General features: G+C 46.6%; 1 protein-coding gene across 1 annotated transcript in view; it reads left to right on the top strand.

The window, feature by feature from the left end:
- Nucleotides 1-26,348, top strand: part of PDLIM4 (PDZ and LIM domain 4) — a gene marked incomplete at its 5' end in the record, with an annotated part of 42,875 nt that extends 16,527 nt beyond the window's left edge. Inside the window, 5 exons of the mRNA XM_084215655.1 lie at nt 5,992-6,076; nt 17,025-17,203; nt 21,224-21,381; nt 25,085-25,205; nt 26,089-26,348. Coding sequence (XP_084071781.1) covers nt 5,992-6,076; nt 17,025-17,203; nt 21,224-21,381; nt 25,085-25,205; nt 26,089-26,293 — 748 coding nt within the window. The 3' untranslated portion in view covers nt 26,294-26,348. The remainder of the gene's footprint in view (nt 1-5,991; nt 6,077-17,024; nt 17,204-21,223; nt 21,382-25,084; nt 25,206-26,088) is intronic.
- Between the last annotated feature and the right edge of the window lie 856 nt (nt 26,349-27,204).

Below are 27,204 nucleotides of genomic sequence, written 5' to 3'. Positions count from 1 at the left end.
ACCTTGCCTGTGGTGGTGTGGGTTAATATCTTTTCCTTTGGGCAGAGGTTGCTCTTCAAGCAACATCTTTTCTGTACATTGCCTTCAACAAAATACAGTTTGCAAGCCAACACAAAAGATTTATTTTTAAATGTGTTTGTCTGAAACACATTTGAAATAAGAAGCCTGCTTGTTGCACGTCTTTAGTGAAGAACTGTTTTGTCGAAGCAGGCTTCCTCCAGCCAGGCATGCGTGTTAAGGGGAGGGCAGGGAGCTGTGCAGTGCTTCCATCCCCCTGGTGCCCTTTGGACTGCTTCATCCCATGCCCTTTCTCCATCAACCCTTGACATTATGTGTTACTGAGCTAGAGAACAAGATGGGTTTTGTTTTCAGACTCTGGTCAGCAAATGCCCTTAGACTAGGAACTTCAGTAGGAAAGTCAGAAAGTGGGGAAACAAGAAGGGGGAGTTACTGAGTGGCCTGACCAAGTATCATGAATGAAATAAAGGCAGCCATAAAATGGGGTTGGAGCTGTGTTTTGCTGAAATCACTGCCTCAAAGTACCTTGGGTGTGGGATGGGAGACCTCATGGCATCCCTGTTCCTGCTGACACAGACTGCCAGGAAACCCTTGGCAGCACTGTCCAGACCTGCCCATCTGTTCCAGAGGGCCAGGGCGAGCCCCACAGCTTTTTCTGAACCTTTTGTCATCTGCCAGGGAGGATGAAGGCTTGTGCTGCAGCTTTCCTGAAGAAACTGGCCCTGTGCCCACGTTGGGAAAACTGCTGGCAAGGGGATGTCACAGATTTTTAAAGCATGTTGGGCTCCATGGCTCTCCTGTGCCCCTGGAGCCCACAGTCAGGTTGGTGTCTGTGAAGCTGCCCCTGCTCTCAGGCTGCACTAGCAGATATTTCCTTTTTTTCAAATCTCTTTGTCCTTTATCAAGGACAAATCTCTTGAGGGGGTTTTCTTCCGTCTTCATACCCTCCATTTTCTACCTCCTGTTTTGGCCAGACCCCTGATCTCCGTGAAATTAGTGGGTGTTTTGTCCCTGGATTTTTTGGATCCTGCTTTTCCCCAGCATGTGCAATTCTCTCTTTGGGCAGTGAGGCAGTGAAAGGCAAAGCAGCACAGTGGCCTTGCTGTTCTGAAACAGTGGTTGAAAATCCTCATTGGTTTATGAAAGGAGTTGATTTATGTAACTGATGCCTATGTGGGCACTGATGTAAGATGTGAGGAATTTCTTGGTGTGGGCACTCCTGGAACAAGGGCTGGATGTTCAGGCTGTGGTTAATGGCTCCAGAATGGGAGGCCAGGAGTTCACATGGGCATAGTGAGGCTGTGGGGAAGGCAGTGATGGTGCTGATTAAGATTCAGCAGGATGGTTCAGGCTGCTCTGGTGATAAATTAGGCAGCTGTTCCATCATCATCTTCCCAGCTGCTGAATCTCAAGCCAAGGTAGCACGAGATGTACTTTGCCTGCCTTGGTGCAGGAAGGGTCAGGCCAGTTATGTGGCAGCTGGATGGAGAAAGATCAGGGGTGTTGAGCAGCCCCATGAACTATTACTCACAAACACCTGGTATAAAACTTGTTCTTTTTACTCACTGTGAAGTTGCTTCCAAGTTATACAACAAATTCCTTAAGAGGCAAGAGGTGTGTTAGTGTGTTGTGCCAGGGGAGGTTTCAATTAGCTGTTAGGGAAGATTTCTTTGCTGAAAGGGTTTCAAGCCCAGGGACTTCTTTTAAATCCCTGGAGGGATTTAAAAGACATGTGGATGTGGCACTTGGGGACATGGTTTAGCAGTGGGTTTGGCAGTGCTGGGGTAGCACTGGGGCTTGAAGAGGCTTTTTCAACTTTTACACTTTTATGATTTCCAGTCCAATCCAATTCCAGCCCTTTCTTTTGGTTTCAGCTCTGGGGCTATTGTGCACAGGGCCAGGTGGATGCTGGACAACTGGGAGCATCTGCCTGGCCCCAGGTGCAGCCAAGAGCCCCAGAGTGCTTGACTTGAATTTATTTCCTGACTGTGGTGTCAGAGAATAAATCCTCAAAAGTTCAGCTTTGATTCCTTCTATCTAAACTAAGTCCTGGAAGCAGTTTCTTCCCCCTTGGTTTGGCATGTATGCCACTGCTGAGTGTGCTTGGAGAATTGACTAAGAAAATTCACTGTCTATTCCTGCTCTATGTAAAGAGAGGGACTTTCTCTGAAAGTTTCTGTGTAACAAAGCCCAGTAATGAATCTGCTGGACATGTAGCCCCAGAAGTACCTGGAACCTCACGTAGTTGATGTTCCTCCCAACTCCCCCAGTTCCTGGGGATTTTATTGGGGTCCGTTAGCTGTAAGCAGCACAGGCAAGATGGGAAGGATGACAATGTATGTTCTCAAGTTTCCAGTAAAAGTACAGCTGAAAAAGTGAATCACAGCTTCCCCTCTGGAGCTCCTTGAAGACTAATAGAGAGGAAACCCGGCAGCTTTCCAGAGCAATACACAATGGTTTCAGCTGAGAGGAATGAAGGAGGAGAAATCCTGCAGCTTCTTCCCATTGACTGAACAAGCTGGGTCCTTTGGGGTGCTCAGCAGAGCTCAGCTCCTGTGCTGCTCAGCTGCCCTGCAGAGGGTGGATCCAACGCCCCACAGTTATCGGGATGAGGTTCACAGCCCTGGGAAGTTTGAAGCATTGGCTGTAGCTGCTTCTAGACCAAGTTCAGCTTCTAGAAGGCTGATGGCTATATCAGTGATAACAATCAGCTGTGAGCGCAGTGATGTGCCATGGTGGGAGGTGAAGAGCACTCAGGACATGGGCAGGACCCTGGAGTCACCCCCCAAAGAGAGGGGGTGAGATAAAGCAATGTGATTATTCTGGTGGTTTGTGGCTGCATGGTGACAGCAGTGACCTGGATCCAGGTCAGCACTTCCCCAAGTGATAAATGTTAGTTTTTAGGGGCTGGAGAAGTAAGAAATTTGGTAAGACACAGGAATTCTTGCAACTTGAAAGCAGCTTGACAAACTTGAGAGTGAGACTTGCAGATCGCTACCAGGTGAAAAAACATTCTGGTAAAATATTTGAGCATATGCAAGTAATCTTTTGAGAATGACTGAGACTTCTAGAAAGCAAATGGTGGGATAAAAGGTGTCTGCAACTTTGGTTTTTTTTAGTGATGTCCTGTTTATGGGTCCATTTCCTATGAAGCTCTGTGTGGAAGGCCTTGCACGAACCTAGGTCAAGTTATTTTTCTTGGGATTGTCCTGGATGCCATTAAGAGAGCAGAGTGGTATAAGTGCAGGGTAATGATTTCCACATAACTGCCTTTAATCCCCTATAGCACATCTGAGAACACTTTTCCCGTCCTTGAGCTGTAAATTAAACAACTCGGAACATTTGAGTGATGCCTGATCTGTTGCCTGTGACGGATGAGAAATGTGTTGGGATTTTGCTGTTGCCTAAACACAAAGTTCTGACTGTTGGTAGGCTGAACCTGCTCCTGGGAGGAGTCTCAGTTTGGCCCCTGAGTCCCAAACTCTGCTCTGGAGCTTGTTCTGGGGGTACAGGGGACCCCCCTGCTGCTGGTCCTTCTGGGGTTGTGGGCATGGGATGTTCCTGGCAGCTTTGGGTGGGGTGTGAGCTCCAAGCATCAGCCCCTCCTACAGTAGCTGCTTGTAGCATTGTTCTTGCAGGCAGAGTAATCTCTTAACTATTTTGGATTATTTCAGATTACATGATATTTTGCTGTTCCCAGGGAAAAGGGGGGGGGTCTCCCTGTGTAAGCATAAATGCTCATTAAATTTACAACTTGACTTTCTTCTTGGTGAGGCTGGTGGTTCTCCCATTCACCTTAGCTTTGCCTTTCCAAGTGCCAAGTGCAGCCCAGATTGTGCTGCATCAGCTTGTTTCAGTGTAGTTCAGGTGGAAGCTGGAGCTGATGTGAGCCTGGCTTTGTTAAGGCTGTTGCTGGAAGCTGTCAGAGTTGGTCTCAGTTATACCAGGAACTTCTTGTTACTCTGCAGAACTGATAGTGAAACCTTGAGTTTAATCATTAAAGTATTAACCATGAATGGGCTTCTCCATACAAACTGAAGTCTGTCCATGTCTGTCATTTAGTGTAAATATACCCATGATGCCTTTTGGAAAGCACAGTGTGATCTCTGTCAGGGGTATGGAGAGCTGGGAGTTCTGGCAGTGCTGGTGACTGCATGCCATACCTTCACACCGAATGAATTTACTGCTCTTGCTCCTATCTTCTGCAATCAGAATCACTTGCTGAAGCTGTGTTCTTATTTACTGGCACATTGAAGTCTTTGGGGATGCTTTAAGCTGTGTTTGGCATGTGGGCTCCAGAGCTGAGTGGGGGGAAGTCATCATGGACCCTCCTTGGGGTACTGTGAGCTCTCCTCAGGCTAGCTCAGTGCAGGGGAAAGCACAGAAATAATAATGGGGATCCCTGCCAATGTAATTAGGCATTTCCATTGTTCTGGGCCTCCAGATTTGATTTTCAATGTGGAAGCAATGTACCCAGCACCAGATCATGGCAAGAAGCAAGCTGGGGTTGCTAGGAATGCTGATGTTCCTGGAAGGGACTGTTTCCTTTTGTCCCAGTTGGACAGACCAATTTATAAGTGGATTGTCCCAGCCTAAAATCAAATAATAACAGTAAAGGTAAATTACCAGAACAAGATACCTAGCTATGAGAGTAATCACTCCCTGTTGAAAAAGCTGTAATGGCAGTAGTAAGGAAAAAAAGCTGAAATCCTCAGGGGCTGGATCCAAAGTGTTTGAGTCAGTGGGAGTCCCTGCATTTGGTAGGTTTTGGGTCAGACCCTAGATTTGTAAAGGCAGCTTTGTATGATGACTTGCATAGCTGCAGAATACCAAAGGTAAAAATCACCTTGAGAATTCCTGGGTTAAAATCATGCTCCTTATTTTTCAAGCTTGGACTCTGCAGATAATTTAACTGAAAGTGAACATGGTATGTGGCAGGGGTGAGAGTCCACAAAGGATGCTTGGATGCATCTGTGCACCTATTTTTGTGAAGTGCTGCATATACAGAGTGTGATGATAAACAGAATAGTTTGCATGTTGAAAGCTTTATCTTGAACTTACTCGAGTTTCCATCTTCCACCTTAACCTTCTTGCATCCTGAGGAGTCTGTGGATGTACCTGCTGGACCTTTCCCAGGCCTCTGTGACTCCCTCATACCCTAAGTGCTGGAGATCACATTCCAGCCATGTCCCCAGATGCCTTTGTGGGGAAAAAATGATCAGGCACATGGAAAATCTTTGGACAGTGACAGTATTCTGCTCTGCCTTGGCAGGACTGGAGATGCATTTGGGAATGGAAATTGTATTTTTAGGGCTGTTTCTATCTGGCAGCTGTTGAAAGGGTCAGGATGATTCATACAGGGTGGTGAAAGCCTTCTCCCTGAAAGGTGTTTATAGAATTCCTGATGTGGTCTAGTACACAGGCCTGCCAGGGATTGCATGTATGTATGTATACATAAATCTATACACATGTGTAATCAGAATACTTTCTGGATTCAGGGCCAGAATAAAGGGGCAAAGCCAGGAATGTGCAAAACAGGAGCCACCAAGAGCCTGTATTCTGATGTCTGGAACCAAAATAAGTTTGTCTCTTTAACCTCAAACTAAGACAGAACCTTGTAGTTCAAGGATGGTTTTGAGCTTCATGGTTTTAATAGGATGAAACTGTCATCTTCTCTATTTATCATTGATGTCTCTGAGGATAATTTTGGACAAATGCAAATATATTATAAACCTACTAGGGAATTAATAGATGCTATATATATATATATTTATATATGTATTTGGCTTTTTTTTTTTTGCTTGTTTGTTTTGGCTTTTTTTTTAATTTTGTTTTATTGGTTTTTTGTTTTGTTTAAGGATCTTGTTTCTTTCTTTGGGATTTTTGTGGGTTTTGTTTGTTTGGGTGGGAGCACTTTGGTCTGGGCTTTCTTAAAAGCAATTTAAGTAGAGTTTACTTAATTTCCTGCTACAGATCTGAAGGGAAGACCTGGTCCCCCCCTGTCCTGGAAGATGGCAAGGCTCAAGCATACCGGATCAACATCGAGCCAGACCCACAGGTATGGCAGCTGCAGCTCTGCCCCACTCTGCTGCTCTTCCAGCTTGCTTTGGAGGAGAGGAGTCCATGTCTCTGGAAAGCCCTGTGCTCTACCTGTGCTCCTTCCAGAAGTGAAGGAGTTTCCATGTGTGGTTTTAAAGTTCTCTGCAGGTCTATCTGTGCTTTTCTTGGGCTGGTTCCCATGGTGAGCCAGATCCTGAGCAGATCTGGCACAATCCCATCTGTGTCATTGCCTTCCAGCCAGGCCAGGCTTTGCTGGATGAGCCTGCTGGGGACACAGGATGGCTGGGCAGCCATGGAGGGTGACACTGACCCCCTTGAGGCTGTGACCAAGCTCAGAGTTAGTGTTATTTTGGATGGAGCTCTTGGGAGTCCTGTGATTGTCCAGTGCCTGCCCTTCCCAGGGTACAGCACACCCAAGGTATGTCTGCATCTGCCTCAGCTGGTGTGCCTCTACCTTGGCTGCTTCCAAAATCTGCTGCACCCTCCCAATCCCATGACAGTGATTCACCTCCCATGATAGTGGATTTCTTTCTTTTTTTTTTTTTTTTTTTTTTTTGTAATGTTCTCATCTTTTTCCTTTGTGGGTTGTTATGGTTTTTTTCTCTCTCACTCCTTTCTCTCTGTTTTGCAGCTTCTCTCTTCCCTCTGTCCTCAGCTCTGTTCCCTGGAGCCTTCTACCTGTATCCTGCCCTGCCTTCTACCCTGTCTTCTGCAGCAGCCAGGTGGTGGATGGAGCTGAGCAGGTCTCCCCACCTTTCCTACCCATCTCTGATGGCTTGTTAGCAAAGTTAGAGGTGACTCTCATTCTCCTTTGACTTCTTGATGGAAAGAGAAATGGGCTTTGTCTTCTCCCTCTCTGCTTATAAGGTACTGGATTGTCAATTTTTGCATGTGCTGGTCCATGTTGTGGAGATATCTGGGGAACAAGGAGGAGACCAGGAGGATAGATGGGCAGAGGGCAGCTCCTGCTGTCTGGCTTCCCCTTGAATGTGTGCTGAGCTGGTGCAGATGGTGCCAGCCTTCCCAGGACACCCGAGGTCATGGATGGCAGGGCTGGAGCCTGCTGAGGCTTCTCACTGCTGTAGGTTGGCCACCCCTCCCAGGGCAGGATAGAGGCCTTGGGGCTGCCTAGAGCCTTCAGAATATCAAAGTATGTCAGTTCAGGCTGACAGAATCCCCTGTGCTTACCCCAAAGCAAGTGAGGTCCCTTTGGCTGATGCTGAGTGTTCAAGTACTGCTCAGATGGTTGTCTCCTCCACAGAGGTGGTTTATGTCATATGCTTTTCCGTGCTTTTTCTCCAGGCCTTACAAAATGCCCGTGTGCAGGGTCTGCTGGTTTAGCTCAACTGCTCCTTTCCAGAGGGGCTTTTAGAGTGTCCTGATGAGGGCTTCAGAGTGCCCCTCAGCCCTCCCTTGGCTCAGTTCAGAAGGATTACAAGAGCTGCAAGGGTGGAAGAGAGGGGGATGATGCTACGAGTGTAGTCTCCTTCAGTGAGGAATGGGGAGAAAGTACTCTCCATGTACTGGGGTACCTGGGGGTGGGCAGCAGAGGGCACACCAAGTGCTCAGGACAAGGGTGAGATCCTCCAAACCCCGTGAGAAATGGACCAGAGTGTGAGGCTGTTGGGTCTGTTGGCCATTCCAGCAATGTGGAATTTGCAGGTATTCTGCATTTCTGCCCAGGACAGCAGGCAGAGGTACAGCACAACAGCAGCAATGGCAGAGCTGCCTCAGTACCACACACCAGCAACATGTGGGGCTGTTTGTCTTTCCTGCCCTGACTCACAGCACAGGCTGATGTGTGAGCTTGGGCCTTGCATTCTGGCCATGTTTGCTTCATTTATCAATTACAGCCATCTTTTCTGACAGATATTTTTTCTTACTAGACTTTACCTATGAATAATATTAAATGAGGAACAAATGTGCAGCAGTTCCACTGCCAGATACAACTTCCTGAGGTTTAATGCAGATTGGATTTGAATCTGACTATTAATATATGTTACATATGGATCTTTTTAAAAATTAGACAGTTTTATAGAATATAATGAAGGGGGTAGGGATGAACTATTCTGAATCCAGACCTACACTGAAAATATGTAAATCTGGGGAGTAGGTGTGTAAGGCAGATTTGTTTGTGGTAGGGCACTGAGAGAAGTGTGTGAACAAGGGTACACAAGTACAGGCAGCAGATTCCTGCTCTTGCCCTATTTTTTTTTTTTTTTTTTTTTTTTTTTTTTTTGTGCCTGTATCCGTATGTTGTCTTCCTTAGTGGCTTTTTGGGTTTCCCAGAGAGGAGGTGAAGGTGGTTCCACACACACCTCCAGGTTGCTGTGCTTTCACCCAAGATGTTTTGGTTGACTCTTCTCTCCAAACTGCCTGTGCCTCCGGTGTGGTTCATGCTGACAGCCTGGAGCACATGCCAGCAGCTGTGCTAACCCAGGTGTTATCACTGATGTCCTCTGACCTGTGTGAGGCTGAGGGTGACCATCAGCACCCAACGAAAGCCAATCTTTGCTGCAGGCGACCCAGGGCTGTCCTGTGCTCTGTTCATTCAGCCCCTCTGGCAAAGGCACATACTAGATTGTGAGAAGGAAAAATCTCATTGTAAAGTAATAACTTGGCTCAATATGTGCAACCTTTAGGTACACTTCCTTGCATCTGGAAAAAAGCAATCTGCTTTGAAACACAGGAAAAAATTTCTGCTGGAATTCTGCCCTCAAATCACAAAAAGAGGTTGGGGGTTTGTCCCTGAAAAAAGTTTTGAGAGTTTTACCCCAAGTGGCCTTTGCAGTAATAGGGAGCACATATCCTTTCTTCCTCCAGGTTTTACTCTGTATGCTTTTTCATCATACTGGACAAAGATCTGTTGAAAATCTTGACTTATGACTGCAGTAACTCTTGCCTGAAACACATCAGCATAAGCAGAATGCCTCAGTCTGAATGATTTGTAGGAAAATCTGTATTTCTGTTATTACAATTTAGGTTTTTAGGTGTAATCTTTGTCTTGAAGGCAGTGAAATTTGTAGTTACCTTCTGTGCAAGAGAACTTGGAAGGTGTGGAGTAGTTGGTGAGTTTTCCTCTCTCCTTTTTCTAAATCTCTTGTGGTTTCTGAGTTGAGCTTTCTGGTAAACCTCCACTCAGAGTCCAAGAATGTGATCAATCCTCCTTATTAAAACTTTGATTATTGCCATGACTGTGGGGAATAGCTACCCTCAAACTGAAGAAGCTGGAACTGGAGAGCTGCTTTTTCACAATTAGCAGGAACAACACTGAACAGGATGAGTGAGTAACTTTTTGGAAAAATAACTTTTTTTTTTTTAAAGCAGACTTTGGTTATCAGTTGATTTTGCTAGGTGAGTGTGTCCTTAACAGGAGGGACCTACAGACGAGGCCACAAATGCAGTGATGTTCAGACTTGCACCCTAAAGAAGGGCTGCCTGTCTGTTGGACCCGGAGATGGGTGGAGGTGGGACCTACAGCGATGCTGGGGACAGCTCAGAGCGTAGCAGCCAGCAGTCCAGATTTCCATCACACATGATATCCTTGCTGACATGTTGGGATCCCCAGTCTCACCTGCATGGTGTTGGTGTCCTTGTGGGCACTGGTCCCAGCCACTCCTCCCCAGCAGACAGTGGGAGTGGGAGCACCCATCCATCAGTTTCTGGAGATCCCACTGTTATTGGCTTCCTGTAGCATGAGCTTGCTAGTTAAAATACTGCCATGCAGTGCTCATAAAAAGAGAGGATGTTTGTTTTGTTGTTCATTCCCAAACTGCCAGAATTGGCAGCTCTCTGGTCCAAGGGGGCTGGAAACATGGGCTTTGGGCATCCTGTCAGTGCTGACTGACAATAGATCGAGTGTGTGGGTGGGAGAATAATTGCAGCACAAATTAAATTGGCATCACGTAGCCAGAGCTGGAATAGGATGCAGGTCCTCCCAAACCTGAATGCTTAGCTGAAATAGGTGCATGGGGTGAAAGGCTGAGTTTCCTCTGGCAGTGCAGACAGGCAGAGACACTTCCCACAGTTATCCATGGGGAACAGCTTCCTGGTGCTACTGAGCTATAAGAGCAGCCCCGTGTCATTCTCAGGGGATGGATGAGGGAGGTGTGTCACCACTCTTGGTCCTCTCTTATGCTGTGTCCTAAGCAGTGGCTTTCCCAGCCTCACCACCTGACTGAGAGGGTGAGCTCTGGGCAATGAAGAGCCACAGCACCAGGGGAGCTGCACAGGAACAATGAGAAGGTTGTTTCTGCTCATCACTTACCAATTATTTTTCCTATATGTTACTCTGTTCTTGACACCCAGGTCTCAGTCCACAGAGATTTGTTGTTAGTTTGCTCTGACTAAAATCCAGGTGCAAGGTGCGTAGCTTGCAGTGTGAAAATGCCAACCAGAATGGGATGAAGAGGAGGAATTGGGATAAGCTTGCATCTATTGTAACTGTTTGAGCAGCCTAATACAGGCAGTGCTGGGTGTGAGCCAGGCCAGTAGAAATGTGAACACACCTTTGTTTGCTCTTGTCAGAGGGGCTCAGGTGTGTCTGGTTGCAGGGCTGAGGACCTGCCACCTCTCATTGCACATGGCATCCACCCAGCATGGACTCTGCAACATCATTCCTGTGAGTTTTCCATACTTGCCCTGACTTCACAAATGGTATCACTCCTGATCCTGCTTGCTCCTAATTACATAAATAAAGTCACATGTGGGCTTCAGGGCAGTCTGAGCCTCTGGTGCCCCAGCTCTGGGCACCCAGGGACTGCAGTGGTGTCCCACAGTAGAGCAGGGAGGGTAGTTGGCTCCTAACCTGTCCCTCAGAACTGGTTTTAACACCTTTAAAATGTGTTAAATATGCTCATATTTACTGTTTTCTAGATTATATACATGTTTTTTTTACTAAGGGTTAATGTCTCCTTATGTAATTAACTGAGTAATAGATTTAAGTTAACTTTAATTAGATGGAGTATTTGTTTTAAGTTCTCTGTGGGTTGCTGCCAAGCAGGAAACTTCTATGTACTTCTTTGCAAAAGCCTGGCATAGGCCATGCTGAGTTCTGTGAGCTGGGGGTTAAAGCCTCTTGGCTGGAGAGATGGAATTTCCTTTCTCAGAGAGACTGACCATCCTTCCTCCCCTGCTCTTGGGGCAGGATGGGCCATGCATGCTTCTGGGAAATCTCCTGCTGTGAATCCCCAGTCCCAGCCAGCAGGGTACCAGCCAGCACTCTCCTGAGGAAGGTGGGAAAATGTCTGCCTTGGGGAAAACAAAGGATGAGCTCATGCCCTGGCACAAACCCGGGCTCCCTTCCATGGGAACCCACAGCTCGTTGTTTGAGGACTGATTTAATAGCAGAAACATGCTGAATGCTGACAGCCAGTGTGGGTGCATCAGCCCTGAGCTCTGGGTGCTCAGGCAACATTTCACACCCAGATATTGGGGTTTTACACTACAAAACCCACTAATCTAATTTGCTGGGTGAAAAGGTTACACACACATAGCATGTACACTTGTGTTTACTTTTGCCTTTGATATAATATTGCATCATTTGAAAGCAAAGGAGTTTTCTGAGTACCATTGTAACATCTTGAAGCTGTAACCTTTTATGTGAAATTCTCTGGGTGTGTCTTAGGTAAATTAGCATCTTTAAGTGAGTTTAGATAGTCCTGCTATATGAAAGAGGCAAAACCAATATTAGGATAAAGGATGGAAAAAATGTGAATGGAAACTTCAAAATAGTGTTTTCTCCTGTCCAGGTAACTTGAGTAATTTGTTCTTATTGAAGGTACATAGGAATTATACTGAAATGGGGGTTGGTTTGTGACAAAACAAAATGCTGTTGGATTAAGTGCTAACACAGACATATACTGTGTTATTTTACTTGATAACATCAGTTTCAGTGATGACTGCATTAACACAGGTAAGGAAACTGCTGCTTGTGTACTCAGAAGTGCCAAGAGTTTGGAAGCACAGGTGTAGTTCAGTGTTTCTGTTCTTGTCTGTCAGGAAAAACAGCTTATCCCCTTTCACTTTTCCTTCTGTCTTACTTAAGAGTAATTAACTGCTCTTGGAGGTCACTTGAGTGGAGAGAGCCATCCCCAGTGGTGCAGAGAGGGATGCTGGAGGGATGCTCACTGTGGTCCCTCAGGATGATCAGGCTGAAGCATCTGCTTCTGTTCTCTAAACAGCTTGTGCCACAGAGGGCTGGGAAAGGCTGAGACATGTTTTTGAATCTGAATTTATCTTTTTTTATTAAGGAGGAAAAACAAAAGGTTGGGACATTCCAAAATGGAACAGTATCTCATCCTGTTGCTTTTTCTCTGTTTTTTTGGGGCACCTTACCCTGGCTTTTACAGAAGGAGGTGTTTAGATAAGCCATGCTGGTGAAGTAGGCACCTTTGGTTTTAAGCATATTTTTGTAGCCTGAAGCTTAGCTTGTTGCCGGTGAAACTTTTCGTTTCAGTTAGCTGCTGATAATGATTGTGGAAAAAAAAATCAGAAAGTGTGATATGTTAACACCTGAAAATGCAACAATTCCCTAACTGAGAGAAAGGAGAGTGACAGTAAGCTGGAGAGCATGACATCAGGGCATAGTCTGTTAGCGTTAAGCTCACCAGGTTTGTCCTGTAAGCCAAACACCAGATGGTGAGTAAAGTGATTCAGTGGAAGCATGGACTGAAACAGGGGCAGCAGCATCTTCCCTGGGAGAAAGGGGGCAGTCAGGAGGGCAGGTGGACACTTGCTGTGATGGTTTCAGGATTTTTTCCATCTGTAGCGGATATTATTTTCTGTCAGTGGGAAAGGTAATCCAACAGCAGCCTGTGCATGGTGGGGGCATCAGTCCAACACCTGGACTGAGCAATGCCTTCCTATTCCTGAGCTTGGAAGGGGACCCTGAACACTGGGATCTAGGACAGTCCTCTCTAGGGTTTAGACTGTTGTTGAGCCCAGCTCTAGTGAGGTAGTCACCTGGCAGGAGCTTGCTGCTGCTGGGCAAAGGAGGAAATTTCAAGGCTCTTCTACCAAGACAGTCATACACAGCTCTCCTCTGTCTGCTGGGTAAATGCCCCTTGCACCCTTATGTTAGAAATGTGCTCTCTGCTCATTTTAAATGTTTTAAAACATTTTAATCTTGACTGTCTTAGGTAACTTTTATCCAATGCTGTGGATTTTTGAGAGACTGCTGGGGAGCCAGGTAGGTTAAAGGATAAAGCCTTGGCATTGCAGCTCGAGTCTCTCCTGAGCTCTTTAATTTGCATGAGGGGGCAGCTTCTCCCTGGAGCTGTGGGAGGAAACATCCATCAGAGCCTTGCTGATGGCCATCCATCCACGTGGCTGCTCGAAGGTGGAGAAATGTTATGAGAGATTTGTCCCTGGGTTAAATGTGTGCTATACAGGTCACAGAATGGTTTGGGTTGAAAGGGGCCTTAAAGCTCATCTAGTTCTACACCTCTTCCATGACCAGGGGCACCTTCCCCTATCCCAGGTTGCTCCAAACCCCATCCAGCCTGGCCTTGAACACCTCCAGGGATGGGACAGCCACAGCTTCTCTGGGCCAGGGCCTCACCACCTTCACAAGAAAGAGGAATATTAGGAAGAAATTCTAAGCCTGCCCTCTGTCAGTGTGAAGCCATTCCCCCTTGTCCTGTCACTACATGCCCTTGTGCAGTACAACCTGTCCTGGGAATATGGGCGGGCTGGGGTTCTACCAGGCTCCAGCTTGAGTCATGTTTCATGTGAACATTGTCTGCAGCCTTTTTACAAAAAGATCATCTGATTTTAAGAGTTGGGTCTCTTACTTAGATCTGAAAAACTAGTTTGATATTTAGCTGACAGCTGTGAAAGGAGTGTAGTGAGAAGGATGTGATGGATAAGGCTTTCCTTCAGACTGTGGTATACATTTGTTACAATCCAGTTTAAACCCAGAAAAGTGAGGAAAGCTAAGTCTCTGTGTATAAACCGCAAAGAACTTTGAAGGTTCGAAATATACCCAAAAACTAGATTAAAACCAAATGAGGCTAGATATTGGTGCCAAAAAATTGATGTATTTTTTAAAGAGAGAAAAAGAAGTGTGTGTGGGGGGTGGGGAGGAGAGAGAGAGAGTGACAGGGGTTAGGTGGAAGCATATCATCCATCCAAAAATGGGGTCCCAACAATGTCTCGTCTCATTTTATCTGGTCTTCCCACATCATGCTGCCACACGCCAAAGAGTGCAGAATTCCATGGACAGATAGGACATTTTGCAATATGCATTAAAAAAACAGTCAATCATGAGAAAAAAAATCGGGAGTTTCTGGTTTTTAGGCTGAAAGAGTTCTCCTTGGTGAGAGTTCACAGGCCAGCTCTTAAGAAGGGTTTGCAAACTCAGTTTAAGAAAGGCCATAAAAAGCAGGAAGAAAATCCAGCAAAGAAAAGCAAATTAGCCCTCAAAGGGGGGAAATTTGAACTGATCTTGAATTTGACAACTGGAAAGAAATCCATCTGGTTCTGGGTTTCTGAGGGGGAATGTTTGAGTGTTTTGCACAAAGTGAAGCCTTGCAGAGGTCTCACAGCTTTTGAGGAAGAGGACCCTGAGCTCTGGCCTGGGAACAGCATTTTGTGCTACAGGAGGAGCCTCTTGATCCCTATGGATGCTGCTGGGTTGCCTGTGGCTTTATAACATGGCTGAGCAGAGGAAAGGGGAGCTGCCACCACCATGAACATCCTCTTCCCACAGGGACAGGGAGCTGGTGGCAACTGGGGATGCCAGGCAGTGCAGGCAGGGCTCTGTTTCCTCCCTTCCATCAAGGGCCTCCTTTTGGAGAGTGCCCAAGCAATAAGTTTTAGCTTTATAGCAATATTTATTCCTGATGTACAAATTGCTGAGCTTAACAGGGACAAAGGGGCAATGCTTTATAAACTACCCTGGATTTAAGCAAGTCCATGGAGATGATGGTCTGGAGGAGGTTTCTGCTCTGGAAACAGCTGCCAGTTCTGTGCTCCCCAGCAAAGGTCTGGATGGCACCAGTGTGCAGGAACATGTGAGGTCAGAGGAGAGGACCCAGCCCTCTCCTGCAGCCACCCTGGACTGAGAGTGAATCTAGCCCAGATAATTAAAGGTAATGGCTTTCTAAAAGCATTGCTGTCAGTGCTGCCACCCATATGGGCCATTGCTTTTATCCCCAAAAAATGTTTATGATCCTTCTTTTCCTCTCTGTGTCATGTTTGAGTGTTTTCTTTATTTCCCTTGAAATAATAATCTAAATCTGGGAATTGGGAACACATAGCCTCCTTGTGTGTAGATATATATATGTATTTTTTTAAGACTATAAATTGGGGAATAGTTAAAATTATATTATTCCTGGCAGCAAAATTCCTTTTTTAATAGACAATTTGAAATTATTATGTTGGAAGCAGTTTTCCCCACGTGTTTGTGCATGTGTGGTGTGGAGGGAACTGTGCCAAGGGGGCTCCAGGCAGCTTCTGAGGCAGGGGAAGGTGCTGGGAGCTTGCTGAAGGCTTCAGGCTTTCAGCTGATGGTAGGAAAGAAACCTCAAAGACACCATCCTTCAGTTCTTAAGTAAGCTTGGTTTTATCAATGGACATTTTGCCTTAGGAAGAACTGAAGAATTGCACTTTTAAGATCTTTTTCTAGCAGGATCTGTTTTTTACTTCTCTTAGCTGTTTGTTTTTACAAGGTTTGTGAGTGCCAGTGTGTTCTCCTGTGCACTGGGGTAGACGCTTGTTTCTAATTAGTATTTATTGGATTATTTTAGTCAAAAATAAGCTTTGTATCAGAGCCCCACACTATACACTTCATTATTTGTTTACAGGATGGTGTTTTATTTCCCTGCTTGGTTTTTTATCAGCTTCAATCTACTGAAAAGCTGGTGGAAGGCAGCTGTGTTGGGGAGCTGCCCTAGAACAAATTAAACCAGGTTAAACAGATTCCAGCCTCTTACACAGCATCAATGTCTTTCATCAGTCCAGGCAAGTTTGTGACTCACATGGCTGGAAATAGCAGCCAATGTGTGTCCATGGGCTGTGTCCAGCTTCCTGCTGCTTTTCCCAGTTGCTGGGGTTAGCTCCTCTCCCCATACTGAGTTTTTGCAGGCAAAGCCTGGCTCAGGTGACATTAGCAGTAGGTATTGCTTGGTTTATGGGTGTGGATGGAACTGACTAATAGCACACCCATGTATGTGGAATTCCATGTGTGTGAAATAACACATAGGTAATGTTTGACATTGGTAAAATGTTAAAATAATGTGGAAAATTTGTCGTTTAATAGCATCTGAGTTCCTGACTTGAGGTCATATGACAAAGATATTTCCACAGCTAACCTTGGGACTTAAAAAACAAATGGAAATATAAATATCAAGCTAAACCCTTGACTGATGTGTTTCTCACACTGTAAATGACTAATCTTATTTCTGGGAGAAAACCTTCCTAAGGGAACATGGATCTGTGTGGACAAGGGTGGCTGCAAGTGAAAATCCCAGGACTGGTCCCTTGGCCTCGGGTGTTGCCCATCCTGCACGTGAAGCTGCCTAGCATGGATTTATTCTGTTTTGGTGATAGAAATGGAGGGGATGGCCCTGAAGTCAGGAGCACAGCAAGTGTGCTCAGAGTGATGGAACATGGAATAAGAAGTAGACTCACAGCCTTTCTTTTAAAGAAACAGCACATATGCTTTTAAATATAAAATAAGTGCAGGAGAAATAAATGCAGAATATTTGGCAGTGGCTCACCATGGAGAAATAGCAAATTCATTTAGTTGGGGACCAAGGGGAGCTGTGTAGATTCAGCACAATTTAACTGCAGGTCAAGGCTGAATTTTCCTTTTCCAGCTGCACATCCCTGTTTTCCGCAGCACACATAAAATCTTACTGTGGCAAACTGCATGTCCCAACACAGCCCCTCCATGTGCATCACACACTGTAAATCTCATGTTTTCTGCTTTCTTTCTCTTCCAGGACAGTGGCCCTGCCCAGAGCAGGAGGTCCATACCCCATGGAGCTGGGGGCAGCCCTGTGGACAGCAAGCAGATGCTGAACATGCAGCATCACCAACCCACCCGGCTGTACACAAACAACAGCCCTGAGTCAGCCCTTCCAGGCCAGCTGAGTGGACTCCACATCACTCCTGCACACAGGTAGGACCAGGGCAAGGCTTGGCTCTGCATCTGCTGCTGCTCCTGCAAACTAAGGTTCAGGGAGTGCACCGAGGCTGTTGTGCTCCTGAGGTCATGGAATCCTAGACTCACTTCAGTTGGAAAGACCTTCAAGATCATCCTCTCTAACCATTGACATAACTCTGCCAAGTCCATCAGGATGCTGGGCTGGTCAGGTGTAGGACGAGAAAATCAACTAACCAAATAAAACAAAGCAAAAATAAAAAGGCTTGGAGACAGCAAATTCGGAACAGAATGGCCACATTTACATAGGTAGCAACTGCAACATTAAACTGAAGCTTGTGATGCTGAAGCAATGCTCAGGCTTCCATCTTGGTGAAGGTGCTCACTCTCCAGATCTCTGTTAAGATCCTTCTGCTGCTGATGTGAGTAGGTAGATTAGTGGCCCCTAGGTATGGTCCCCTCAATAGGATTAATGCCAAGGAAGACAATAGGAGGAGAGGTTTAAGGTGGATATTAGCAAAACTTCCTTCACCAACAAGGTTGTCAAGCCCTGGCACAGGCTGCCTGGGGCAATGGTGGATTCACCATACTTAACAAAGGGACTTAACAGACATGTAAATGTTTCTCCTGGGGACATGGTTTAGTGGTGGCCTTGGGAGTGCTGGGGGAATGGTTTGGCTTGATGATCTTAGAGGGCTTTTCTAACCTAAACAATTCCATGGCTCTGTGAGTGTCACAGAGGATAATATTTTGTTTTTTCAAAGTGTATCTCCAAGGCAGGATGGAGGGTGCTGCCTTCCTAGGAGTGAGGAACACCTTGCCACATACCTAGGAGCCAACACTTGCCCTGGAAGCTGGAAATAGGGGCTGAAAGCATGAACTCCAGTAACTGGGATGTTTATAAATGTAAGATCTGCTCAGTGCAGCTGTCCGGGAGGCTGAGAAATAAATAATGCTCCTAGGAAAGAAAAGGCTTTTGTGTAGCCAAGAATAGTTTGGGTGAATAACTCAGACTTTGAGACAAGCCAGGTTGTGGACTGACATGCTTTCACATGGCTTATGAAGATCTTGATTTATGTTCTTCCAAACTGGCAAAATATCCTGCAAGAAAGTAATGTCTATATCACATGCAAAGAGAGTTTCTTTTCAGCTTGGGAACTCTGCATGAATCTGTATTTCAGTGATGCAGCAAGCCAGCTCATTCCCTGTGCTGCGCTGGGAAAGGTATTGAAGTTGGAAAGAGGGAACTGCACAAAAATAGAGAACAAAATCTGGTATTTTCTGCAAACGAGACTAAAGCAAGGACATTCACTTGGGTCTTTGAGTAGAATTGGGGCAGGAGTGCATTTTTTTGGGGTTGGAGTACATTTTCTTTGATGAAGCTGGGCTGGTGTCATCGTTTGGCACCGGCCAAAGCCCAGGCACTACTAAAGTCACTTGCTTACCTTATCTTACTTTCAGCTAGGTAGAGGAGAGGGAAAAAGAAATAATGAAGGGCTCATGAGTTGAGATGAGGACTGGGAGAAAACACTCTGAAGGGCAAAACGGGTTCAAATTCAAAGGTATAAAGTAAGTTTATATTAACAGAGTAAGAGGAGGCTAATGAGAAGTAAAATACACCTTTAAAACACCTTCCCCCAGCCCCTCCCTCATGTCCAGTGACAGTGCAGGGAGACAAGGTGTGGGGGTTTTGGTCTGTTTGTCACTCAGGATTTTCTGTTCTCTCAGGGAGAGGAGTCTCTTCTCTGCTATGCTGTGAGTCCCTCCCATGGGCAAACAAGTGTTCCCAAAACTGTTGTGGCCTGGGTCACTCATCCACAGGGTGCAGTCCTAAGGATAGGCTGCTCTAGTTTGGAAGCAAGGCCCCTCTCTCTGTCTCTGGAAGCAGGAGCCCTCCCTCCATTCGGGTCTCCCCCGGATCACAGCTTTCTCTGCCATCCACCTGCTCCTCCATGAGCACTTTTCCCATGGGCTGTGAGTGGATTTGCGTCCCCCACGGGCTTCCTGCATTACAGGGGGACAGTTTGTTTCATCACAGTCTTTACCAGAGCTTGCAAAGGAATTTTGGCTCCAATGCCTGGAGCACCTCCTCCCCCTCTTTGTTTCTCCACTGACCTTGGTGCCGCCATGTTGTTTTCCCTCACGTGTTCTCATTTCTTCCTCTTCTCTGACTAGAAGAAAAGCTGCCGTTCATAGGTACCATTGCCAACAAGTTCCACTAATTCAAAGATTCTTACAAGATCCTGCAGCACCAGGAGGTTGATCTCATCTAGGTTCTGTGTCAGGGAGTCTCTGGCCGTGTTTCCACCGCAGGCCAGGCCCTGCCGCCATGTTTCCAGCAGCGGCGGTGGCCGCGGTGCCGGTGCTGTTTAACGCCTCTCTTCCCTGCAGGGCACGGGGAAGGAGAAGCCACTGCTGTCCCCCTGTCCCTCTGCCCACAGCGGGGCTGGCCAGGCATGGCTGGGCAGGCAGGGCAAGGCTCGCCACAGGCTGGGCCAGGGATGGCGGCAGCCGCGTATCGCCCACAGGCCGGGCCAGGGATGGCCCCCGGCAGCAGTGCCTTGCCATCCCTGGAAAATCTGCCCCGTTTTGATTTTCTACTTAAATATGTCATCACAGAGGCGTTACCAGCCTCTGTAATTGGGCAAGCAGCATGACCAACTTCAGACATCAGAGATTGGCTCTGTCAGACATGGTGGAAGCTTCCAGCAGCTTCTCACAGAAGCCACCCTTGTGGGCCCCCTCCCCTTGCTACCAACAAACCAGGCTGGGCCAAATTAACACAGCTGGCCAAAACCTGCTCTTTGCCATTGAAAATGTGTGAATTGATGTAGGAGTGAACTCTGTCAGGGTAGAGAAGCCCTTGGAGCACACCTGTGGGGTTTGGACTGGCTGGGAGTCACGGGGATGGGTCCATGGCTCATGCCCAGCATGGCTCAGCCCCACCACCCAGGCTGCCCCTTGCCTCCCACAGGGAGCAGAGCTGCTGGGGAGTCACTACCAGAATATGGAGCTCTAGCCATTCTTTGAAAGTGACTTTTGCTGGAGGTTTTTTTTTGTCTTTCTTTTTTTCTTCCTTTGAAAGTGAATGTTATTTCTTTTGTTTATTTGTATAAGACATGAATATAACAGTGGTGGAGAAAATGATCCAGATGATAGCTAAAGTATGTGAAGCTGATGGAGTTCAGGGCTCTTGCTATTTTTATTGGTTTTATAATGACCTTGATGACCTGCTCTATAAAAAGGAAGAGGAGCCTCTTCCCCTGGAGCTGTGCTCTGTGTTGGGGCCTCTGGAGCACAACAGCAGTTGGATTCGGCTTTTCTCAGCAGGACATTTAAGCATGTACCTGAAATACATTTGATTCCAGACCATGTTTTTCATTTTTTGATGTATTGGACCGGAATAATGGTTTAAATTGCTGTTTGTTGTGTGTGCATCCCAAATGCTCCTTCTACAGAGCAGGAGCAGCTCTAGGCTGAAGGCTTGGGGGAAGGGGGGGGTTACAGGGCAGCCCCTGTGTCCCCCTCCCTCGTGAGGTGTTTTTCTCAGTTAAGCTGTGCTCTGTGTTTGTGATGTACCTACAGTAACACCAGCTTCACAGGAAGCACTTGTGGGTGGTGAGGGGTTTTGCTGTCCTGCCTGGCACACACTCTCCAGATGCCCTTACAAAGGGTGGGTGCATACCCTGGCCCTGCATAGTTAATGAAATGCATGTTTTTTTCCCATTTTATCAATAAATTGCATAGGTAGCAAAGCAATTTACAGCGTTTGCAAGCAGCTGCCCTCTTTCCTGAAGGCATCTGATAACTGAGCCAGCCCTTGCTGTGTTGCTCAATTGGAGCTCAACAGGGAACAAGTTTAACCTCCTCGGTTCAGCAACTGTTCCTGTGCCAGACATACCTCCAGGCAGGGAAACACATGAGAACAGAGGTGCTTAATTGAATCTGTGGGAATGTGGAGATTTCAGTACCTCCCTGATGAGCTGACAGTAGCTGTTTCTGTTTGACTTGAACCTTTCTTTCTTTGCTTTAAACCAGCATTGACCCCGTGAAGTCTCTCCCACGGAACAGAAATGGGATTGATGTGGAGTCTGATGTCTACAAGATGCTCCAGGATTATGAAAAGCCCATTTCAGAGCCAAAGCAGTCTGGATCCTTCCGGTACTTGCAGGGCATGTTGGAGGCCAGCGAGAACGGTAAGGAGGTTGGCATCCAAGCACCCTCCTGTGAGGAGACCACTGGGATGGCAGGTTTCAAATCAGTGTTTCACATACTCCTGTTTACCAGACTTTGTGGCTGACTTGAGCACTGTGTGAAAGCTGGATTTGTAAGCAGTGTGGCAGCTGTTTTCTGAGATGGTTTATGAGATGTGATGGCCTTAAGCAGTTGTGTAAGATCACTGTTGGGGAACCTGGTCTGGTTAAGTAAATGGCATTTGCATAAGGACGTGGGATGGTCCTCAGCAAGGCAGGGATAGAGATCAGGAGCTCTTGGCTCACTTCTCAGATCTGTCACAGCTTCCTGCCCATGTTGTTAACATTAAATAATAAGATCCCCAATCTATATGTTTCAGCTTCTTTTTTATTTTATTTGCCTTTCACCGTTAAGTCTATTGGGGCTTTTATGTTCAAATTTTTAGGCTTTGCTTTACAATCTTACAGGGCAAGACCCCTCTTTCTGTTTCCTTCCAAGGGCCCCATACTGCAATCATGTGAATCCAGGAACATATCTTTTATGAGAAAATACCAACTGCTGTAAATCTCATTATGGAGCTGTGAGAGGTAGTGAGTTGGGCTGTTGCATTTCAGTTTCTGTTTGTGTAAAATGTTGGAGAAGTCTGTTCTTTGACTAGAAGGATGTTGGTTCTTGCTTCACAAGATGCACAACTGCAGGTAACTTCTGATCATCATGGAATTTCACCAGTATTGGTTTTCTCAGTGGGATTGAGCTATAGCTGCAAAGCATGAGATAGGATCAACCTCAGAAGCACTGGGTATATTATTGTATTTTATATTAGTATTACAGCCCCTGGATTGGCAGAAAAACTGATATTAAATACAAGCCCCAGTTAGACCTTCAGGTCCTTCAAGACCTCCAAGAGCAAGGACAAATCTGCTGCTTGCCCAGTCTCCTTATTAGGAAGAAATAAATGGGAAGTGACTGTGTTAATCCCAATTAGTAATGCTGCTATCTTCCTCCCTTCTCTGTGCCAGGGAAAGGGAACAAAATTCAAGCTTTGCTGCTTTGCTTCTGCCTCCCCCTGCATCCTGGAGCCCTGGGCTAGCAGAAACCCAGTGCTAGGAGGAAGGGAGAAAGAAAAGGCTGGGGAACAAAGAGGTGCCGGGACAAGTCCCCACATCCCGGGACTGTGCATCCAGTCCTGGATGTGTGCTCATGAGCATTCTCTTTGCTCTAGCCCATCACCACTGCAACACTCTGTGTTTGACTGGAGCCTGACAGGTTGCTTTCAGGTACCAGCCAGTATGGGACAGGCTGGAGCAGTCACTGTCCCCTGGGTTCTACCGTTCTCCCTCTCAGTAGTGTGGAAGGGTTGTGTGACTGCCTGCAGGCACAGCCTCACTTATGCCATGGTCATTCCAACACTGTTTATTTCACAAGGGATGAGAAATTAGGTGAAAAGCATCTCTGCTTGGCATGAAGCTCTGTGTTGTTCCAGCACGTTTTCAATCCTAAGTGTTCCTGCTGGGTTTGTTTTACAGTTGCCACCCCTGCTCCTTTTTCCTTAAGCCTAAAATTACACATTTTGACCTGAGCCCGCTCTGCATTGTCCTTTTAAAGTCAAGCTCTCCTCTCCCAAGTAGCTGAGTGTCTTGGACAACGACCTGTTTTATATGGAATATGTTCCTACTGGAAACATTTGAGCCCTATCCCACACCCTTAGGGAGTAATGCTTTGTGCTGAGGTGGAGGCTGGAGGAATGGCAGTGTCCACCCTCATATGCACCCATAACCCAGAAAGGACAAAAATCTTCAGCCATAACGGGGATGGCATGGTTGAGGCTGTGGAGTTAAAGCATTTTGCTGCCTTGCTGAAGATCATAAATCACCATGAGGCTGGGCTGGTAAACAGAAGGAAATGATACACAATTCAAGAAGATGGGAAGCAGCCTTCTCTGCAGGGTTCATTTTGCTGTAAAATCCTTTTTTCTTTTTTTTTTTCCTTCTTTCCTTTTTTAAGCAGCTTATCCAAGCACTCTGCATGAGAGGCAGTGACAGCTTAACTGTTAAATGTTGGCAGATGAGCCTGTCTAGTCCAAGCATGCTGTGTCTCATGCTGGGGGAAGCCAACAGCCTGAGCAGTTGCTTCAGTTTATTCCCAGCAAGGCAGCGGAAGGATTCAACAAGGGGCTTGGCTGGAGCCAGCCAAGTACTGAGGGAACTCCTGGGGTGGAGTAGCCCTGCTCTGCTCTTGGGCAGGCACTCCTGCATGTATGAAAACTCTTGGCATTGCCAAACACTGTGTTGTGTTTTGGGGAGGTGGGATCTGGTGGGAAGTTGGTCCTTTTGGTTTTACCCACTTGGCTGGAACTGCTGGCAGCGTTGGCCTCTGTGTCAGAGCCGTGGCTGGAGAGGGGGCCTGTGGTGGGAAGGTGCCTGTGCACCCCAGGGGATGAGTCAGGGGTGCACCCTCCTTTCCATCTGTGCCCAGGACAATAAGCACTCCTGAGACACACTAGAGGAGCAGGGGTCTCTGTTCTGAGTAATGCCCTTCAGTCTGTGGTGTGACCCTGCCCTGGGGCTGTGAGCAACCAGCAGTGATGATGTATCAGGCTCCAGGTACCCAAAATTCCCTTTAGGAAAGGCAGAGATGTTCCTGGAGCCATGGGAGGCACTTACACTGGATTTTGCTCTGAAGCTGCCAAAACTGGCACAGAGTACGTGCAGATACCTTGGTCAGAAAGTGCTTGTGGCTACTGAGACCTTCTGGGCATCAGGGCTTGAAGCCCATGTTTACAATGGGCCCTGGACTGAAACACCTTGGAAGCTCAGGGAGTGTGGCAAATTAGAGGTCTGGAGAATGACTTGTTCATCCAAGAGCTCCTTTGCTGCTTTTCCAAACTGTGACCCAACTGGTCCTTCTTCATGAGCTTCTCCTTTCTACGACCTTAGGCAATCACAGAGGAACTGTAGATCAATATATGCCAAACAGGCCAGTCAGTTGTCATCTTTGGAAAACCATGCAGTCAATACTGGAAGGTTTTAAGTATCCCAGTAGTTGGCAACAAGCATGTTGGTGTTGTCCAGAATCAGAGGGTAGATGGTCTGTAGAGAGTGGGAGCAGAAACACTGAAAATTCTGCTATGATATTTTTCATATGCACAAAATCTTCATCGCTTCCTTTCCTGTTGTTGGATCTTCATGAAAGGAGGCCTAGTGCCTCAGAAGACCTTACCTTTTATCACAGTATTTTGGTTTAGATTATTTGAGCTTAAATGTGTGCTCTAGGAAGAAAAGTGCATGTATTCTATTATTGTTTGGTTCAATTCGCCTCATTCTCTGAAATTCTTTCATCTATATCTCCTTGACAGATGGTGGTGTGTCTACCAAGTGTACCTGAAATGTTGCTGTGATGGAAACTTTTTTTTTTTGGTGGGGAGGGGTGGCTTTTCTGGGCTCTTCACTTTATAATTTTTAACTAAGTAAGTAGTATTACAGCCAAATTAACTTCCGATCTCTAGATCACAGCTGCTTTGCCTTTTGACAAGGTCCATGTCTGTTGAGCTGGTGCTGTCCTGGAATTTCCAAGAGAGTTGCAGGTCCTGTTATGACAGGCAGGCTCATCTGACTCTGTAGGGGAAAAGGAAAAAGAAAGAAGAGGGGAAAAAAGCCAGCTCTAAGAGGACGAGTTTTTAATCTGTGTCTTTATAATTCTTGGCAGGTGAAAAACTCGACAAACTGAGCAATCCCCGGAACATCAAGTCCCCAGTGCCAAAGCTTGGTGGCCCCATGTCTGGGCTGCAGATGCTCCCCGAGTGCACCCGCTGCAGGAATGGCATTGTGTAAGTGTCCTGCCTCGCCAGAGCCCCTGGTGCAGTGGGGACAATGACACTGGGACGTGGCTGGGTTGGGTCCTGCCAGGCACATGGGTTAGAATTTACAGCAGAATACCTTGAATCCCTTTCTGTTTTTTTCTAACCATATCTAAACCTGAGCAATGCAGTTTGGATTGCCCCTTTTAAGGGAATCTTGCAAGGGATGATTTATGGGATGGTTTGTGCCCTGCTTATCATAGTAACTGCCCAGGGACTATGAATAGCTCCATGGCACCAAGCACTCCTTCACTGCCTTACAAGGGTTGGTGGGAGAAACACCTTGAGTGTTGAGAAGAAGACAGCTGTTTTGTTTATTTCTTGAAGAGTTACTCTCTGACAGATGGATGTTCATTTCAGAGAGTATAGGTGTTTTTATGCTTTGTTTGTTGTAATTTATGACCTGTTGTCATTTATGTTCTGCTGTAATTTACATCCTGCTTGAGCCAAAATTGCTGGCTGAGTGTGAGCTGTGCAAATGCCTGCATTGATATTCTTGCTGGAGCTGTGAGTGAGGGTCTCTGTTCCCAAGTCATAACGCTCAGCCCCAGTACTTGCAGGTTGCTGGCTCCTGATTTTCAGATCCAGGCTGAGTGTAGATGTTCAAGGCTCTGTTTTGCATCAAGCTCTGGAGCAGTGCTGCTGGGTGTGGAGCATCCCTCCCCACAGAAGCATAGTGAAGCCACACCTGAGTGAGGTGGCAGCTTTGGGTGGGCTGAGAACCCCTGATAACACCCTTACATGTCCCTGCACGCTGCTTTTCTCCACTTAAGTGTTTCACTTGAGGCAGCAGGAAAAGCTGTTCATGCTCCTTGTTCCTCCGCCTCATTTGAGCTTTCCTGATCTCTCCCAGGGGCACCATCGTCAAGGCTCGGGACAAGCTCTACCACCCCGAGTGCTTCATGTGTGACGACTGCGGCCTCAACCTGAAGCAGAGGGGGTATTTCTTCATTGAGGAGCAGCTGTACTGCGAGACACACGCCAAGGAGAGGGTTAAGCCCCCTGAAGGATATGACGTGGTGGCTGTTTATCCAAACGCTAAAGTTGAACTTGTCTAAGGCTGGGCTGTGCTCTGGAGAGGTGGGGTGGCCCACCCACGTCCTCCTGCCAGCTGCAAGCACTGGGGCTGTAATCAACCCCCATGACCAAAGCCCAAGTTCAAATGCCTTTTCCTAGATAAAACCGTTTACACTTGGGATCTCCGGGGAATGGTGTTGAAAGCATTCAAACAGGTTTTGCCCTTCTTTTTTGACACTCTGCTTTTTGCTGTGTTGGGTTATTAGTCTGTGCTGTAATCTTATCTAAGATCTGTGTAAATATTGATTAATTCTCTACTCTCTTTCATATAAAACCTGTATTCCTTTTTTTTTCTTATTTTTTGTGCCCTCCTTCTACTGAAGATGTTTTAGAAAATGTTTTAAAAGCTCAAAGAAAATAAGGCACTTTAAAAAAAGAAGCTGTCTCTTATGTCCTGACCCTAATCTCCTGTCCTGTGGCTGCCCCAGTGATTCAAAACCAACCCCTGAGAGTCAGGACAGTACCAGTGGGTGCCTCACTTAGCTGCATCCCAGCAGATGTGCCAAGGAAGGGTGGTCTCTTAAGACAGTAATTACAGTGAAACTCTCTGGACCAGGGCAGTGCACTTTGAGGCTGACAAGGACTGATTCGAGTTTCCAAGAGATCTCTGCACTGAGTGTGTGATGAGGCCTTTTTCTGCCTCCTTCTACTCGTAATTCCATTATTCTGTCATTTAATGACTCAAGCACACCTTGAAAGGACTCTGCAGCAGTGTGGAGCACCCTTTGATTATCCCCACCCTCCTACATTTTTGCCCACAGCTGCCTTTGCTTTGGCCATTGTGATTATTCCCCAGTTTTTGCTATAATTTTGCAGTTCTTTATTTCTAAATCCTCAGATTGCTGCTATCTGGGTCTGCCTCCCAGCAGAGAGGGGCTGATAAAATCCCTCC

This window comes from Fringilla coelebs (assembly GCF_963513975.1).
Source record: "Fringilla coelebs genome assembly, chromosome: 15".
Lineage (NCBI taxonomy): Eukaryota > Metazoa > Chordata > Aves > Passeriformes > Fringillidae > Fringilla > Fringilla coelebs.
Note: the sequence above shows the minus strand (reverse complement) of the source record. Positions and strands in the feature narration are given on the sequence as shown.